Here is a 19,839-nt window from a genome sequence, read left to right as displayed (position 1 = left end):
TTAATTTATTTAATATTTCTAAAATCTGTGATGAACTTGTAATTCGATTTATTTTTAAAACTCTTTAAAACTTGACCTACACGTCCTCAACTGTCTCCGCACCCCAAAGCTTATACCAATTTGTCTTATTTCTGGTTTGCCTCATCTGCTCAAAACTTGAAGTTATCAGTTTTAGTCTTTGCATCAGTGCTTTGCTTTGATATCATATTGGGGTCACTTCACCCTGGCAGTTCAACCCGCTCTTCACTAAATCTAGACAGCTCCCCTCAATACAAATGGAATTATCTAAAATACATGGAAAAGTCTCTCCCTTGGAGCAGAGCTCATCACTTTTTGTCCCATTAGCTGTCCTCCAGAAACTGTCAGCAGATCACTTACCTAATTAGTCTGCTAAACTGAGGCTGTTTGACAACGCGTTTGCCAACATGTCAACTCGTTGTTTACTATGGAGGATATGTGGGTGTGGGCGTTGGGCACGTTGGAGCAATGGAGAAGAAAACTAAAACACCAGCAGGGCATGAAGGGCAGGTAGAGCAGGAAATGTGGGACATACTCGAACTTCCATCCATCCATTATCCAACCCACTACATCCTAACTACAGGGTCACGGGGGTCCGCTGGAGCCAATCCCAGCCAGCACAGGGCGCAAAGCAGGAAACAAACCCCGGGCAGGGCACCAGCCCACCGCAGGGCACACACCCACACACCAAGCACACACTAGGGCCAATTTAGAATCACCAATCCACCTAATGTGCATGTCTTTGGACTGTGGGAGGAAACCGGAGCGCCCAGAGGAAACCCACGCAGACACGGGGAGAACATGCAAACTCCATGCAGGGAGGACCTGGGAAGCGAACCCGGGTCTCCTAACTGCGAGGCAGCAGCGCTACCCACTGTGCCACCATGCCACCCTACTTAAACTTGTGTATATATAAGGTCTGTGATACGGTTTGCATATTTGCAGCTGGAGATCCACAAAGGGAGAGAATGAATGACGTATCATAAAGTAGTTTTTATTCCTGAGCTTTCAGCCCCTACCAGGATATATATATATGTACATATATATATACATATAAATATATACGTATCTACATATATATACACATATATATATACATATGCACATATATATATATATAAATATAGACATACATATATGCATACATTCACACATATATATATATATATATATATATATATATATATATATATATATATATATACACATATCTACGGCATTCGTAGTCTGAATCACAATCTGATTGTATGGGTGGTTACCTACCAGGTAACGCTTATGGTTGACCAGCAAGTCAGCTAACATCAGCCACGGTGCCTTCAGTTGTGAGAAGCAGATCATAGAATGGTTGAAAATAGTTTACTGTCAAATAATGCAAAGAGTACGCGACACGTGTTTCGCCCTAATTCTTGGCTCATCAGGTGTACACACTCACTGCATATAGCCAAATTCCCGGGCTTTGCAGCGGTGAAGTACTGCTTTTAAATTTTAATTAAGAAGAAAAGAAAACCTTTTTAAATTGAGGGAAAATATACCAATAACAATTTGTTAAGGATCTGTTTTTTTGTGAAGCTGCCTTTACACAGCCTTTTCGTTCGTTTATTACGATTATAGTTATTTATTGATTCCCTTCTTTAGCTGACTGCCTGCTCATATAAGGCGCTCTGCTGTTTTTTTGTGAAGCAGTCTTTAGTGTAATGAATGTTTTCTTCAGCACTTTTTGGGGCTCTTCCTTGTTTTCTACGTACTGCGTTCACAGTCAGTTCACGTGATTACGTGGGAGGCATGATGACGCGATACGCAACCCCGCCTCCCACGGCCAGCGAGCTGCAGTCCATTACTGTATATGGACAAAAAAGAGGTTCCAGTTATGACCATTACGCTTTGAATTTCGAAATGAAACCTGCCTAACTTTTGTAAGTAAGCTGTAAGGAATGAGCCTGCCAAATTTCAGCCTTCCACCTACACGGGAAGTTGGAGAATTAGTGATGAGTGAGTCAGTCAGTCAGTCAGTCAGTGAGTCAGTCAGTGAGTGAGTGAGTGAGTGAGTGAGTGAGTGAGTGAGTGAGTGAGTGAGTGAGTGAGTGAGTGAGTGAGTGAGTGAGTGAGGGCTTTGCCTTTTATTAGTATAGATTACTTTAAAATGAAGCTTTCACACCCAATATACAATATAGTTTAATAACTTATACATACAATCCAGGACAAAGTGAAGCCATTGGAGCAGTACAATGTCCAGTTCTGCTGATTACTGTACTCCCGGTCTGGTGTCGTGCAGGACGTATCTTCTTGGTGATGGCTTCCTTGACACAAAATAATCACCCACACATTTTGCATATTCAATAAGCTACTTGTAAAAATTACCAGAAATAGGTAATTACCATCTGAGTTGTTTGAAAATGTTATATAAGGACTGTGCCCTTCTAAGAGCCCAACACAGTACCTACCCTAATCACCTAAGCCTGCCTGAAAGGTCTGACATTACTTCAGCAGCATGTATGCTAACATAAGTGGGCTCACAAATCCCAATTATCAAATAGTTATTTTTCAATTCTAGTTACACCCTTCTGTGGACCCCTAATAAAGGCTATTCGGCCCCTGTATAATCATAGTGAGAGCTGTGTCTGCATACTTGGACAAGCATCAGCACCGTTTCCAGTGAGGGTGGGACTCCGCCAGGGCTGTGCTTTGTTTCCTATCCTGTTTGTGGTTTTCAAGGCACAGCCATAGAGGGGATGAGGTCCAGACCTTGGAATCGCGTCACTGCTTTTTGCAGATGATTTGGTCCTGTTGGTTTCATCAGGCTGTGAACTTCAGCAGGTATTGGGACAGTTTGTGACCGAGTGTGAAGCAGCAGGGATGAGAATCAGCACCTCCAAATCTGAAGCCATGATCCTCAGTAGGAAAAAGGTGGACTGTCCTCTCCAAATGGGAGGTGAGTTACTGCTTCAAAGGTAGGAGTTTAAGTACTTCGGGGTCTTGTTCATGACTGAGGGGGAAAAGGGTTGGTGAGAGCAACAGATGGATTGTGGCGGAGAGAACAGTTATGTGGTCGCTATACCAATCTGTAGTTGGGAAGAAGTAGCTCAGTAAGAAGGTGAAGCTCTCAGTTTACCAGTCAGTCTACATCCCCACCCCCACCTATGGTCATGGTAATAACTGAAAGAACGAGATTGTGGGTACAACTGACCAAAATGAGCTTCCTCGGCACTGTGGCTCGGCTCTCTCTTAGAGAGGTGAGAAGGGCAGCCATCCAGGAGAGGCTCGGAGTAGAGCAGCTGACCTTCACATAAAGAGGAGCCAATTAAGATGGTTTGGACATCTGATATGGATGGTCCCAGGATGCCTCCCTGTGGAGGTTTTACAGGCACTACCGGCTGGGAGGAAGACTCAGAGCTCACCGGGGGGATTATATCTTCCAGATGCCCTGGGAGCACTTTGGCAACCCACAGCATAAGTTGGAAAGTGTGGCAGGGTTAAAGGGCGTTTGGGCCTCACCGGTAAGACTGTTGCCCCCGCAACCTGGCTTCAGAGAAGTAGAGGAAAAAGGATGGATGGATGAAGAATGAATGAGTGGGTTACACCTGGCTACCTCATTTTTCCATTTCTTTTTTATTTTTTGTTATTTTTGCTTTACCAATAAATATGTCTTCCCTTCTAAAGATTTCTGTATTGGGCTTGTCACTCAAACCAGATATTTTACAGTTTCTCTCCCTTGTGGGCCATTTTAAGCAATTTTAGGACATTTAAAGGCTTATTTTGACCTTTGTTGGTCAAAGCCATGCCTGTAGAGTTTGGGGCCTGCTGCCTTGGGTGAGGCCTCATCTAGTCAGGTTGGTAAAGGACTTGCTGTTGAGACCCCACACCCTTATTGTCACATTTGTGACTCTCATTCAAAACACTCATTGAGTGGACTTTGGAAAAGGGACAGGAACAAAATGAACAAAAACATGAAAATCAAGACAAAGTTTTTATAGACAAGAAATAAAAAGACAAAAACACAATCCCAACACCAACTTTCCATAAATATTTACGTTCATACAAGAATCAGAACACCTTTGTTATGGTTGTGATATAAATCCACCACCTCAGTCAGGTGTATTTAGCACACCAGTTCACCCAGTGGGGTCAAATCCATGAATACAATGACAGTCAGCGCCTTTATCATGTCGGCCAAATCCAGCAAAGAAAAATGAAAATCATCATTGGACAAAAAAAAAATCAAACTCATACTGTTAGGAGGGGCTTCAGTCTGCCACGGCAGGAACAAACACTACATGAGATGCCAGCCCACCCTAGAACACACACAGAAACGTGTCAATAAAGTATCCATTTTAAGCTGTGATTTTTCACTGTGATCAAAAATGGAAATTAGAGAAATCAGAGAAAAATCACCATGGACACCAGAAGAACTTGAAAATTCTATACAGCCAGTGGCCGGGCTAAATCTGAACCAAGTGTCCTGAATTGGTGAGGCAGACCTGTGAACAATTGTGCCAGTGGTTCGTATTAAAGTGAAATAAACAGAATTAAAAAAGCATTGAGCATCAGTTGTGACCTCTGATTTACAGTTACTATTTAGTATTTACAGTCTAAATTAGGATTTCCTTCTCCATGTGACGGTGACGGGACTCTCAAGTTGTTTCTCCATACAGCTTTGCTTGCTGTTCTACTTAAGGTTGAACTTAAACTGTAAATCATAAAGACAGCACCACCATGTGGCCATGGAGAGTACTGAACGTAAGCTGGGATGAGGAACTTCCAGTCTGATGTTCACTGATGGTCAGCTGTCCTTGTTGCTTTCTTGATGATGCCCACTTTAAAGGATGGCGCCCCCACTAATCACAGTGGTCCAGGATCACATTGTCAGGAGGAATGGCAGGATGGCCAGTGACTCTGTGAGTGTTTGTGTGTGTAAGGCTCCAGAAATGAAGTGAGGAATGAACTGCAGTATGATCTGTGGAATTGTCCTGATGATTCTAAAATTAAAAGGTGACCTGTGACACAGAAGACGTGGAGGGACCTGCCGACGAAGCCAGTCTCTGGACAGACCCGTTCAGAGGGCAGATTGTCACACTGCTGTTTGGTCGAACTCTAAACCCAGCAAACAGTGGCTCAGTGAAGGAGGCGTTGAACTTATGCAGCAGGGTCATGGTATCGGAGATGCTGTAAAATGAAAGGGACCCCCCTGGACGGTCCAGATACACTCCTATTCTGTGACTTATGGGGACGCTTATATCAGTCTTCTGGTTATTGTGCGACGCAGAGACCCCAGCTTCAGAGCAGCTCAAACTCCAGGACTTGTCATTCAGTCCGAGGACACACTCGTTACCCTCTCCTTTCCTTCCTATTCCTCTGTATGTCACTCCAATGTCAGCTTTGTCTCCGCTCCACTCGACCTCCCAGTAGTGGCGGGTCCTGAACTGGGCTTCCCTGCACAAGATTTGCTGCCAGGTATTGAATCTGTCATCATGAGCGTGATATCGAATCTCTTTCTCCTCACATGTCACCTTCTTCTTGTCTTTAGAGAGGTGCAGGCGTTTGTGCGCCGTGTTGAGGTCCAGGGTGAGAGAACAGGTGTCTGAATGAAGAGAAAAGACAAGAAAACAGGTGAAGAAATCAGCTGCCATTGTGGAACCTGAGACTTGAGCTGAGGGGAGCAAATCAACAAATGCAAAGAATTTTATATCAAGAAATCCCACATGGGCCATTTGGTATAACAAACACATGAACCGAGGCTGATAGGGAGACCATCCACACAGACATCGAAGGCCTAACTTCTGAATGAAGACAATCAACCTGAAGACGAGCTTCTTCTCGCTCTGCGTCACCTACACAGATTTTCTTTGGTGTGTTTTCAGCTTTCAGATCCTGACAGTAAATATGGTTTAAACTTTTTAACTTTGAATGTTACTTAGGGCTTCATATCCTGACATTGCTGCTATTCACTTACTGTATCTTTCCTCTGCTGCTATCATTCTATTTTATTAAATTCTATTTCAGTTGTACATTTCTGCACATTGTCTGCACTTCTTCTTCTAAAGCTTTTCCCACTTTCATGTGAGGTCACTATACTGGACCAGCCACCTCCACTCTCATCTGATGGGCACGTCCTCGCCTGATACCCCTTTCTCTTTTAGGTCCCCCCCCTCACAACAGTCCATCTACTTTCTCTTTGGTTGTCCTCTTCACCGCCACCTGTACATCTTGAATGACTGAAGTGTTGAAATTAAATACAAGGCACCTGGTGTGGGTTGGCATCCATTTGGGGGATGATGGAAGCCTCCAACAGAGAATGACATAAGAAGAAGTAGAGTGTCATCGGTAAGTGACAATCAAAAGGCACACTAGTCTCTGTTATCTGGGGGACACCCATCTGGTCTGCTGCAGCCCACGCTAGTGAGTGCCTAGGTGGAGTACAGGGGCTGACCATCTTTCAGGTGTCACTCATAATCAGTGCTTAAATGGGAAGGTCTTGTGTTTGTGTTAAATTTAGAGTGCATGACAGAAGGTCAACTAATAGTAAATTTAGAGAGGCCAGCTCATTCCATATTAATACAGCTACTAAACACTGTAGCTGGTGATGACACCACTACCAGCCTCCACTGTAAATCATGAAAACCTCTTAGGTAAAACATTCAGTCTCATTAGCAGAAGAGAACTTACATTTTAAAAATTCTTTCCTACTTGGGTTCTGCAGGGCATCATTTGAAACCTCCGAGCCTGAAGAGAGGAAACAGCAAAACAAAATGTCAGCTGCCAGCAAGTGTGATGAGCACCATGGCTTCATCTCCCAACTCAGGATCTCTCGTTATCCACTTGAGGACACACACAACCCACCCGTCTTATTCCTCTTCACAAACTCCCTGATCTCCTCCAAACTCTTCTTTGCTTCAGACAGTTTCCTCTTCAGAGTCTCTGGAAGGAAATCTTCATTTATAGTGATACTGGGAGTATCACCAGGAGGGACAAGGACATTATGAAACATCTACATGAACAGAAGATAAAAAAAAAAACAAGAACATGAGAGACAAAGACGTGTGTGTCAAACAGACCTGCTGGTGTCCTTCAGATTGTCCCTCTCACCTTCAGCAATTGCATGTGGTCATCGGTCTTTGAAAGTTTGGCCAGCTCAGATTCTGTCTTCCTGAGCTCCTTGATCTCCTTCTCCAGTTGCTTGATGACACCTTCAACCTTATTCAGTTCGCCCCGTTTGTGACCTCTAATGGCCTCACTGACCTCTGACTTCAGACACTCAATGGACTGAAGTATAGACTCGAGGTTCTCCTTATGTTCCTGCTCCTCTTTTTCTGCAGATATCTGAACAAAACAAGATAGGAATCATTTTACAGACACCATACCACAAAGTCCTGCCATATTACAAAACAAGAGAGTTGGGATGAGGGAAAAGTTGATGGGATGTGAGTGGGAAGAGTCCTGACGCCACAAACACACAGGTGAGAGAGTGGACGTCATGACACAGACTTCCTGTCACTTATTCAATTGTTTATATAAAACATTTGGACACTTTTTTATTGACTTGCCTACCATGGAAATAAAAAATTAGCGTATGTTCCTAAATACACTGGTGTGCAAATACAATTTTAGTTATCCTCCTCTCAACGAACGAACACTGCTGAATGTCCACAAATCATTAATTGATAATTTATGAAGAAGAAATGTTCTGGAAAGGATTGCGTTATATTCTTGAAATTAATCTTGGGTAGCTGACTTCAGAACATGAGAATAATTTTGACAAAAAAGTCCCTACAGCCCACCAAGCTCACCAGTCCGGTCCACCTGACATCGTCAGAATGACACCAAGTCGATTTCTGAAGATCTCTGGAGTTCTACTGTCCATCACACCAATTGGTCACTTATTCCATGTGTCTTGGGTTCTCAGTTTGAAGCACAATTTTCTAGCATTGTATAAAATGTTCCAACTGTGTGTCCTCATGTTCTCCTTGAATTCATTTTCAAGTAACAGCCTGAATCCACTGTACTAAATTCCTTAATAACTGTAAACACTTCAGTCATCTCTTAATCTCTATTTGCTTAAACTCTGATGGTTCCACTCCTTCAGTCGTTCCTCCTGTGTTGCTCTCCTGAATCAGTTTATCAGCTCACTCTCTCTTCTGCATTTTCGGTAGCACTGCAATGTCCATTTTGTAATATGGAGACCAAAGCTGTACAAAGAACTACAGGTGAGACCTCACTAGGGTCTTATAAAGCTTAAGAATACCCTTCCTTGATATGGACTCTGAACTTTACACAACCTAACATCCCATTCATTTCCTTGATGGCTTCTGTCCATTGTCTTGATGGAGTCCACTCTGACTCCCAGGTCCTTCTCATAAGCTGTAGTTTTAAGTTTCAAAACTCCCATTGCACATTAAGATTGAATGTTTTCACTTTCAAGTATTTGAACCCTTTGGAAATTGATATATTTATGTATAAATTTGTCTTAAAATATGGTCTGATCTTCATCTAAGTTACAATAACAAACAAACACAATTTGGTTTAACTGAGAGCTGCAAAAGTTCTTGTATTGTTCTTGATCATAAGGAATACACCATTCAAGAATTCACAGCATAAGTTGGAAAAGCATGTAAATTCTCAGCTGATGACTTCAACAAAACTGGAGTCCACCAATGAAATGAAATTAGAGGTGTGGTTTACAGATACATTGACCAATAAAAACAACACAAACATTCTGAGTTTGCTATTTACAAGAATCATCTGGGGCCTCATACATAAAGCCATGCGTAGAATTCACACTAAAACGTGGTGTATGGACAAAAGTGGAAATGTGTGTATGCACAAAAAAAAATCAGATGCACAAAACCGTGCGTAAGCCAACTTCCACGCACTTCCGCTCCATAAATCCCTGTCAGTGTGAAATGTAACACACGTGTCTGCTGCCCCTCCCCGACTCCTCCCAGAATTACACCACTTTGAATATGCAAATTAATATAAATAGCCCCTCTGAGAATCATATGGAAGTGTATTAGGGTACAGAGAAAAGAAAAAAAAAACATAGGGATACAGTGGAAAAAAAAAATTTTAATCTCAAAATTTCCACTTTAATCATGTAGTGACTAAACCTCCATGTCTTTGGACTGTGGGAGGAAACTGGAGTACACAGAGAAAACCCACGCAGACACGGGGAGAATATGCAAACTCCATGCAGGGAGGACCTGGGAAGCGAACCCAGGTCTCCTAACTGCAAGGCAGCAGTGCTACCACTGCACCACCGTGCCGCCCCACGTCACTATGTCCACACGTTTAATTTTTAACATTATACATTATTTAAATTAAGTTAAAATGTATCTGTATAATGTAAAAGGGCGGCACGGTGGCACAGTGGGTAGCGCTGGTGCCTCGCAGTTGGGAGACCTGGGGACCTGGGTTCGCTTCCCGGGTCCTCCCTGCGTGGAGTTTGCATGTTCTCCCCGTGTCTGCGTGGTTTTCCTCCGGGTGCTCCGGTTTCCTCCCACAGTCCAAAGCCATGCAGGTTAGGTGGATTGGCGATTCTAAATTGGCCCTAGTGTGTGCTTGGTGTATGGGTGTGTTTGTGTGTGTCCTGCGGTGGGTTGGCACCCTGCCCGGGATTGGTTCCTGCCTTGTGCCCTGTGTTGTCTGGGATTGGCTCCAGCAGACCCCCGTGACCCTGTGTTCGGATTCAGCGGGTTGGAAAATGGATGGATGGATGTATAACGTAAAATATATCATAAAAATTATATCAAGAATGCCAAGAAAATAGAGCTTGGAAATCTAAATCAACTTAGACACCAGTTATCTTCATATGTACAGTAAATACACTCTTTCTTCTGTTGAATTGAATTGAACTCCTTTATTGTTATTGTATGGTACAATGAGATTCAATATGCAAACCCTCCATAAACTTATTTTCCTATAAAATGATAAAATAACAACAATAACAACAATAATAATATAATAATACAATAAAAAACAATGAAAAATATACAATATGAAAGCATAAGCACAATATACATGTACATATATAGTGCAGTTAGTGCAAATCGTTCATAAAGTGGTTCTGCAATATTACAGCTGGAGTGCAAGTTTATAGTGAGGTGACAGTTCTACAAGGAGCACTTGATGGACTGATTGAGTGCATTTAGAGTTCTTGGGATGAAACTGTTTCTGAACCGCGAGGTCCCTACAGGAAAGGCTCTGAAGTGTTTGCCGTACTGTATGAGGGCAGTTCAAATAGGCAGCATGGCTGAGGCAGTGGGTGCTTGATGCTGAACCCCGATAATCCGATCAGCTGCTGTAGAGCTGTGATTCCACACTCAGATACAGTGGGTGAAAATAGTCTAAGTGGTGCACTGAGAGTAACAATGCTAAAGTAGCTCTGGTAATACTTTGGCCATTCCGTGGACCATTACATTGTTACAGGTTGATTACAATCAGATGCCTTATTATGCTGTGCTATATATTTGATAAAGCCGTATCAGGAATGTGAGTCTAAAAAATAAAGGGAAACCACACAGGAACAGCAGCACTGCTTTGATGCTGGGTGCTGCCAGTTTGCAAAACCGAGCCGAAAACTTATGTACACAATGGATTGAACTGGTGTGAGAATGTGCACAGCTTTACGCCAAGTTTTAGATTTTATACATCACGATGTGAGCGTGGAAACGGGCATACACAACATTTTTATGGGTACACACCATTTATACATGAGGCCCTGGTGATCAACATGCCTCACAAATAAAAGAGGACCCAGGAAATCCATGAACAGTGAATGCTGATCTGCATAAACCCTAACCCTAATTGTGAATTTCCCCTTGGGATTAATAAAGTATCTATCTATCTATCTATCTATCTATCTATCTATCTATCTATCTATCTATCTATCTATCTATCTATCTATCTATCTATCTATCTATCTATCTATCTATCTATCTATCTATCTATCTATCTATCTAAACCTGAAAAGGTTAGAGTTAGGGTTACATTCAGTTATTTAAGATATGTCATTTGTTTAGCTGTTGTTTATTATTTCTCACAACTTTGATAACCGATAATAGCTTTCTTCCTTTATTCAGCCCAAGATTTCTCTTAAGCTTACTGTCTTCCCATGATGCAGTTACCCTCATTTCCATACAACTGTGGTTTGTGAATTAAACACAAAACTCACCCTAATCCTCTTTGCAGTCTCCTTCAGTTCGGACACCTTCTTCAGTTTCTCCTGGACTTTCCTTTTCACTTCTTGTGTTGTCTTTTCCAGCTGACTCTGTGTGGAGATGAAATGGATGAGAGAAATTGGGAGAGGAAAAAGATGGAAACAGATACAGTATGCCGAAAATATCAGCCATCCATTTGACTTCTCAATGTCCACTTCCTTTCTTCTCTACTCCCTACTTGTCTTCCATTAGTGCTAAATGTGTGAAAAGAAGCAAAAGTGGAAGAGATGAGACCAGGAAGGACAAGATAACCATACTAGATATCATCGGATGAACTTTTCTTAGTCATTAGAACATTAGAACAACTCTGAAGAGAACAGACCAGTCATGCCAACAAGCTAATCAGTCCTTCTCCCTGGCATTTCTTCTATATATGTGCAGGGTCCGCTCTACCTTTACAGATTTTTTTCACTTTTTTAATTCCATCAGGAAGATAGAAGTGCTTTGTAAATAGTAATAACTCATTTGTCATTATTATTATTTCACAGGGTCTCATGTGTTTTCTGACTCGGAGAAGGCGACAGTTCCTTTAAGGTTTGTTTTGACTTGTCGCTCCTCCGGATGGCTAACTGTACGTGTATTCAGCAAGCATGTGAAGTTAGCCATGTGTTGTGGCGGCGAGTGAGTGAGTGCGTATGGATCAGCATTGTAATATTCTTTAGTAGCAGTACTCATAATATTCTGTAATGCACCAATCAAATGAAAATACCAACAGGAGACCCAATCGGGTAGTGACATCACACAAGTGTAAAGCAGATTGGGCAGCCACGTAAAATGTGAGGTGGAGTACACTTACAGTAGACATTCATGAGAGTTCTGTAGGCTCTCTGATGTCACATTGGCCTCACAAAGTGTTATGGGCTGCCAGGAAAAAGAATCCACCTTAATAAATGAAGTGTCTGTGTGTCAGTCTGGCTGCTATGTCTCTTTCATTACAACAGGTGGCGTGTCACAAACATTTGTAGTAATGAAATGCATTGGTGCATCACAAATATTTGCAGTGAAGCTTTTTATTACTATAAATGTTGGAATGACAAGTGCAATGCATTTTATTACAACATGCATTATACAATACATGTCAATAGATGGTGCACGACAATTGTTAATGCTGTGGTCTACGCTGATAGCATAGCTAGTGCTCCACTGAGCTGGCCAAAATGCTAATTATCAGGAAATTATTAGGCGAACAAGGTCATCATCAAACACAGCATATTCGCTACTAAAATGCCTCAGAGAATTTCACTGATCTTCAGTATTCATTGAATTTCCTTCTTATAAAATTACCAAAAGGATATGTGGGTGTTTTTCTTGTATGTACCAACTGGCACCAATTGGCATGGGTTTAGAGAGGAATGTAAATGTCAAGTCCTTCATAAAGGGATTCACTTTTTCCAGGTAACACTCCTGTTACAGTTTGAGAGGAGTAATTGCTCATTCACAGTGAATCCCTTTCTCTCAGTCACGGTCCCAACTCTGGCACTAAGTAGTGGTCTTTACGTCACTCTTATTGGGGCCAAAACTGACAATGAGGTCTCCCATGGGTGGTGGTAACGGTTCAGTTTCACCAGAAAGTTTACCGCTCCTTAGGATTTCAGACGCCTCCCTAAGGCTGTTTCCTGGTGCCAGCTATGAATTCTCCCTGAAGACTTTTGAAGGAGAAGAAAATGAAGTGCAGCTCACTGCTTAAGTCCTCCTTTAGAGACTGCAGTTCAGGGAGAAACACAAAGAAGACACTAATGATGACCAAATGGCAATTGAGGAACAGACATCAGTGCCCTCGAAGAGTAGAATCAGAGCAAAATTCATTTTCTCAAGTTTCCTTCTTTGCTGCCACCTCTCTTTCCTGCAGGCCTGTGCTCATTGCTCCCCAACCACAATTCTTCTACACTTCATTTTCCTAAGCTGGAGCTGCAGCTCACCTGGCTCAGGTTGCCCAGGGGTGTGACTTGGCGCGTCAACTTGGCAGACCTCGGTGTGTTTGTCAAGACTGAAATATGAACTCAAAATGCACAATGCGCACCTCGACATGCAAAGTACTGTGAGATGAGCTTTGACAAGACACCTCATTAGAAAACAAAAATGAGAACCAGAACAGCAAAGAAAAAACAAGCGTCACTTGCATACAACATATCTAACTAGGGACAACATCTTATAACTTATAAAAAGCATCAAGAAAATGACATAACGGTGCAAGTAAATAAAATGATGACACACGAGAGTCGGGTCAATGACAAGCAGTGACGAGTGACAGCCTTCTGCATAAGGATTCTGGAGACACCAAAGCAGAGCTGCTGCCATTCTTTGATTGAATTTCACTGAATATTGGATAGTACCAGATATCTGGAGTGGGTGTCATAGTGAGGGGAAAATGGGTAATGATTACCCAGGGCCCACTGGGTGGGGAGGCCCTCCCTCGAAACCTTAAATGAAAAGGAAGGGGCCCACAGAGACTGCTTTGGTACAGGGCCCAGAGTTCTGTACTACACCCTTGTAGCTGGGGCCAGCTGGGCATGCCGAGTACTGAGATATCTGAACGATCCCACATACAGCACCTGTGTCCTGGAGTGCAGGTGACTTGTCCCTAACCCGGTCCGCTCCTTACCTTTCTCTCAGTTATCTCTTCATCAAGTATCTTGGTGTGGTGACTCTTGTGTTCAGTCGCTGCACACACTGAGCAGATGCAGATCTCATCTGTCCTACAGAACATCTCCAGGACTCTCTGGTGCTTTGGGCAGAGCTTCTCTTCAAGGTTTCCAGTCGGCTCCTCCAGTTTGTGTCTCTTGAAGGCTGTCGAATTCAAGTGCGGCTGCAGGTGACTCTCGCAGTAGGAGGCCATGCAGGTCATGCAGGTCTTTGAAGCTCTCCGTTTTCGCACTGGGCACGAGTCACAGAGCACACTGGCAGGTTCTGCATTACCCCGAGGTGGAGCTCTGATGACTTCCTTTAACTCTTTTATCTTATTTGAGAGATTTGTATTTTCATAAAGCTGTGGCCTTGGATGAAATTCCATTCTGCACTGAGGGCACCTGTAAGTCCCCATTAAGCCTGACTGATCCCATTGCTTGTTAATGCATTCCATACAGTAGTGGTGTGCGCATGGGATGGTGACCGGCACGTTCAGGACCTCCAGACACACTGGACAGGTGTAGTGATCAGTGGATAAAGAAGGTTGAGCTGCTGCCATAGTGAGAGAAGATGCCGTCTGACACACAGGAGTCGATTCTGCAGAAAAGAAACTACAAGGAACTCGAGTGCTGAAGACAGAATGTAGTCACTCTGGTATTTATAGTCTGTGAATGCGTCACACCGTAGTGTAATTGAAACAACACCCTCTGTTACACAATGTACAAAAAAATTAACGGTTTCAGAGAAACTAGGATCTTCTTCTTTCATATTCCTGGAAACGGAACAACAACAACTGTAGATTCACATTAATGGAGTCAGGTGAGAACTTCACGTATGGAACAAAGAAACACGTCATGAAAGACATGGATCAGCAGAAGGCTCCTGGACTCAACCCCCTGAGAAGCTCATGGACATCCTTAAAGTGCATCCGCATGAATCAGGGCTGATGAACAAGTGGAAACATTCAGACCTCACCAGTGAGTGACTGTGGTATGCAGAACAGAACATGAATGACATGACAACCCAAATGGCTGCTTTACTAACGTGTAGGGGATACCGCAGTGATACAAACCGATACTCCTGACGTGATCTCCCAGCGACAAAACCCAAGAAATTACAATGTACAATGAAAACAGCAACTTTGAGAAGAGCTACCAGGACACAGACATTCAAAGCAAAGTAGGGGTCAAAACAGGTGGCGTAAAGCCAGAAAAACAAAAAGAAAGACAAACTCCCAGGGCAAGACGTGAAACAAACATTAAAGACGAGAAAACATTTGACAGTAAATCGTTACTCTAAAGCAGGGATTCCCAGACTCGGTCCTGGGGACCTGCTGTGGCTGCAGGTTTTTGTTCCAACCAGATTCTGGACTAATTAAGTGAACTGTTATTTCCCAGATTCTGTGCTAAATAAATAAATTTAATAAATTAAATTAATTAAATTTGATCAGCATGTTATTAGGTGTTGTCACCAATTATGTATCTGGTTGGAACAAAAACCTGCAGCCACAGCAGGTCCCCAGGACTGGGAACCCTGATCTAAAGTCTTTTTAAAGCATTGCCACTTCACCATGAGAGATCTGTTTGTGTTAAATCGACAGAGCCCCACCGTCCTGACTACCAGCCTGGCGATGAAGTTCATTTCTGTGAAGACTGATCATCAAACATCAAAGCCCAAACTCCATGTCCTCAATCAGGACACTGAAAGCAAGGATCAAAAATCAGAATATTACCAAAAAGTCACATGGCAAAGTTTTTGTGATTTATCTGTAAAACTTTTCCAGCAGCAACCCAAGCTTTTCCTAGGTGGTCTCCCATCCAAATGCTGGTTCAGCGTCAGGTGGGTCACCTGCTCTGAAAAACATGTGAACATCACAACAATCTGGACAAGAACAGGCCATTCAGCCCAACAAACTTGACAGTCTTGTCCACCTAATTCTTCTAAAATGACATCAAGTGGAGTTTCAAAGTCCCTCAAGTCCTCCTGTCCACCACACCACTTGGTCACTTACTCCTTGTGTCTGTGGTTCTCTGTGTAAAGAAAAACTTCCTAATGTTTGTGTGAAATTTACAAGTTTTCAACTGCGTCTCTTGTGTTCTTGATAAGAAAAAGTCTAACGTGTGTCTGTATCTCAGTGGGGGGCTTTATCAACGAGAGTCTGGTGGTGGACATGAGGGCTACGTGGGTGTTTAGGAAACTCGGTGGTGTTTTCACTGCTATTGCTCTCGTAAATTAATTTACTGTTTTTTTCATTGGCATTTTGGACTTGGCCACTGTTTTTAAATTTCTAGATTTCAGACTGGCTTTGTCTTTTGTGATTTAGAAATAATGATACAGTGGAATAGGGTTGCCAGATGTCCCTTATATACGGGATATGTCCCATATTTGACAATTTTGTCTACTGAATAAACTAAAGACGTATCCACAGAGTGGTTTGTCATACAGTACAACCACCAAAGGACGGGATGAACACAGAAAACGTAAAGGCCAGTTATTATTCGTATTTGATCCCTGCCCTGGTGAGAACAGATTCAGTCTGACACATGGGGCGTCAACTCAAAAGGAATTAAAGTGAAAGAAACATGACTCAAGAAACAGAATGGAGACGCACCCACCATTACACTTAATGAATTAGTCATGTAGTAGTAAAGTTAAAAACAGAAACATTGCCTCCAGAAATGCTTACATACGTAATGTTCTGCATTGGGCAATTCAGGTTACTTTAGGAGATGGAATCCCACTTGTGTAAGAACACAGCAGACACACCTTTACTATAACAGTTCAACTTAAGGCCATCAGGTACAGCGCATGTCAAGTCGGATTCAAAGAAAACTTCAAATAAGCCAACGTGACGATTATTCAGGTCAGGGAATGTGAAGAGTCATCGTCCTCCAGGTTTGGAGTCTTTATGTTTATATTCAGACGTGACCTGTAAACAATGATGCCAAATGAAGCGAGTGCCTTTAAACAAAAAGTGATTTATTAAAACAAATGAAAAATGAAACAAAGTCACATTGTTAAGATGAAAAGGCTTTAAAAATTTTTAATAATTAAAAGAAGCTAAAGGCAAATAAGAAGAAGAGATGAGATCACAAAACAGGGACGGAAAATAAGCTGATTGACAACGAAAGACGGAGACCCCAAAAGATGGATTCAAACTGTGGAAACAATTATTAAGGAAACAAAAATAAATTATCAATAATAGAAGCGGAGCTTAGAAATCTTCATATAATTACGGCAAAGTGTAGAATTAACAGCAAAAAAAAAAGTTAATTTGATAATTAAATAACAACAAAAACTGAATTAGGATACTCAGAAAAAAAGAAAATAATTAAAAGGATTTTTATGTACCCAGTAAGCTTAAAATTAAACGTAATGAATCAGTAAAATCCATGAGTTCTTAGCAGAGAGCAGACTTAAAGAAAGAGAACCTGACGTGCTGATGTTGTATTGCTTCACCTTTAAGATGTCCTCGTGTTTTAAAAACAAACTTTCGAGAAGCTCATTATTGGATTTGCACATAAATCTACCATCAGGTGTGAACAGTAAGGACGACTGAAGTGGCGCCATCGCTTCCCCTCTTTACAATGGACTTCTATTTAACGGACAGATTTCTGCTCATACTCGGGTCACTCACACAGATTATATGAAGACTTTTTCTTTCATGAAGTTTTTTCTGGTAGATAAGATGGGATCACCAAATCGCGTTGCCTTCCTTATGTGAGGGGAATCACTTTTTTTGTTTTTCGCTTTTGCACTCAAAAGTATCCTGGAAAGTCTGATTTCAAGACTTTTGATTTGTGACAATAGAAATGCCTTGAATTTAAGACACACTTCCATTTTAAGTTTAATAAAACTAATAAATTAACTAATAGTGATAAAGATCCGTAAAAACAAAGGTAAAAAAGAGAAAGAAGCTGGGATTAGAGCCCTTGAACAGAGTGCAATGGCTACAGGACACAATGCTTGAGCACTCGATTAGAAGAACTGCTCCAACTTTTTGGTAGCAGATAGCCAGGGTTTGGGAATGTCATAAATTTAAATATGTGCTTCATTTTTATTTTTAGGTACATTTTGGAAGTGTGAATATTTTATACATTATACTATTAGCATTCCCACACCACCATTTCCTTTTCTTACTGCCGCCACCATTTTGGAGCAGTCTGAAGCGTAAGTCACAACGCATGACACCAGCGGGTCGCTGATGTTAAAGTCAGCATCATGGACTTTCAGCTTGTCCACAACTGGATTCTCCCAAAGAGTTTTGCTTACACTTATTTTAATTTCTCAATCCCTGTTTTTTGAAATTCTCACTATGCTTTTTCACTGTGATTAATGCTTAACAATTTGACTCACGTTCCTTTTTTGAGTTTTTGATTTTTGACCTCCCAGACCAGGCCCGGAGTGGCTAATCAGGGTTAGGGTTAGGGCCTAGGGATGTAACCCTAACCCTAACCCTAACACACTAGGGCCGGTGTTAAATCAGGATAAACATACATGTCACATACTATGCGGCACCTACTGCTTCTATACTCACAGGTCCAGCCAGCCAGCACTCGCTGGGTAACCTGCTTTAACGTGTGCCATGTGACCACAACCAGCCAATCACACAGAGGCTGGTGTGTAGGGCTGATTGCTGGTTACCCAGAGCCTTATAGTAGAGAGGATCTGCAGTTACCGAGCTACGTTCCTCTGAGAGACGCCTGAGAGTAGATGGATGGTTAAAAAAGCAAAGGTGGTGCTGAAAAGGCGAGAATAAAAAAAACAGAAGGCACTTGAAAAGGACGCGGCCAAATGCGCCAAACTGAGTGGCTTTTTAATAAAAAAGAGCAAAAGTCTAAGTGGAGACGGTGAAAAAAGTAAGTAAGCTATGGATCTGCAAAGCATTTCTTCTTATCACACAGACTATGTTATATGCCATAACGCCACATAATTAATTTACATGACTCATAAACTTAAACAGTAATTTTCAGGCAGTGCTGTATTTTGTTTAGAGCACAGCTTATTGTGACAACAATGCCACCTAAATGAGACACTTTTGTGGTCCTCTAGCCCCTCCATCCCAATTTGCTGCTGGTGATACTGAAGAGCCAGAACCAAGCAGCAGCCATAAAGCCTCCATTTAAAGGGAGCAGGTAGGATTACTCTCTGAGTGAACATCGTGATGAAGTTTATTATGTTAATTTATTTATGTTATTTATTTATTATATGCTGTAATATTGGCCATAATTAAAAGTGCCCAGAGATTATGTATGACTTGGCATCATAACTCAATCTGCTTTGACCCGATCAGAAAACTTTCTAATTATGGCTACAAATGTTTACAGTTTTTATGTGCCAACAGAAGCCGAGCCATGGGGGGGGGCAGGCCTAGTGTGTCACAGAAAGTGCTGCTGTCACTGTGAAGGGTTTAGGTGAGGAGCTCATTATGGGATGGATTAGTTCAGTTTCACTCTAACCACCTTTTAGGCCTCACAAGGGGGGCTCCACCCCCTGCTCGCTTCGCTCGCCTACCCCCGGCGTTGGGTATCCTGAAATACATTAGTCGAGGTCGTTCGTCTTGGAGCCGTGGCCGCTCTGCTTGTGGCATTTCAGACACGCGTTGTAGGCGCCTGCGTTCATTGATTTTATCCAGCCGGGCTCGTGTTTGTATATCCGTCAGTCGAGTTCGTTCGTTTTGAACCCGTGCCTGATTTGCTTCCGCAGTTTCAGACGCGCGTTGTAGGCGCCTGTGTTCATTGATCCTATCTAGGTGGGCTCGTGCAACTTGCAACTTTATAGATCTATCTATCTATCTATCTATCTATCTATCTATCTATCTATCTATCTATCTATCTATCTATCTATCTATCTATCTATCTATCTATCTATCTATCTATCTATCTATCTAAAAGAGAAGAGATTAAACAGGCCACAGCAAATCCGCAGCAGAAATTTGAAGATTAGACTGTTGATCATAACTTTGATTTCTTTGCTTGTCCTCAGTTAC

At 42.1% G+C, this 19,839-nt stretch overlaps 2 protein-coding genes and 1 long non-coding RNA gene across 6 annotated transcripts in view; 1 reads left to right on the top strand and 2 right to left on the bottom strand.

Annotated features, from left to right (window-relative positions):
- The window catches only part of LOC114662220 (tripartite motif-containing protein 16-like), a 70,649-nt gene that overhangs the window by 32,013 nt on the left and 18,797 nt on the right, over window positions 1-19,839 (bottom strand). The window lies entirely within an intron of this gene.
- Window positions 1-19,839, top strand: part of LOC127529911 (uncharacterized) — a 45,643-nt gene that overhangs the window by 7,307 nt on the left and 18,497 nt on the right. The window lies entirely within an intron of this gene.
- Window positions 3,954-13,968, bottom strand: LOC114662222 (tripartite motif-containing protein 16-like). The gene is made up of 6 exons (XM_028815614.2): window positions 13,828-13,968; window positions 11,180-11,275; window positions 7,099-7,332; window positions 6,853-7,000; window positions 6,679-6,735; window positions 3,954-5,593 (listed from the first exon to the last, which is right to left on the bottom strand). The coding sequence occupies exons 1-6, from the start codon at window positions 13,930-13,932 to the stop codon at window positions 4,998-5,000; spliced, it is 1,236 nt and encodes a 411-aa protein (XP_028671447.2). The 5' UTR covers window positions 13,933-13,968; the 3' UTR covers window positions 3,954-4,997.

Source organism: Erpetoichthys calabaricus, chromosome 12 (genome assembly GCF_900747795.2).
Source record: "Erpetoichthys calabaricus chromosome 12, fErpCal1.3, whole genome shotgun sequence".
Lineage (NCBI taxonomy): Eukaryota > Metazoa > Chordata > Cladistia > Polypteriformes > Polypteridae > Erpetoichthys > Erpetoichthys calabaricus.
This window is presented reverse-complemented; position numbering and strand designations above follow the sequence as displayed.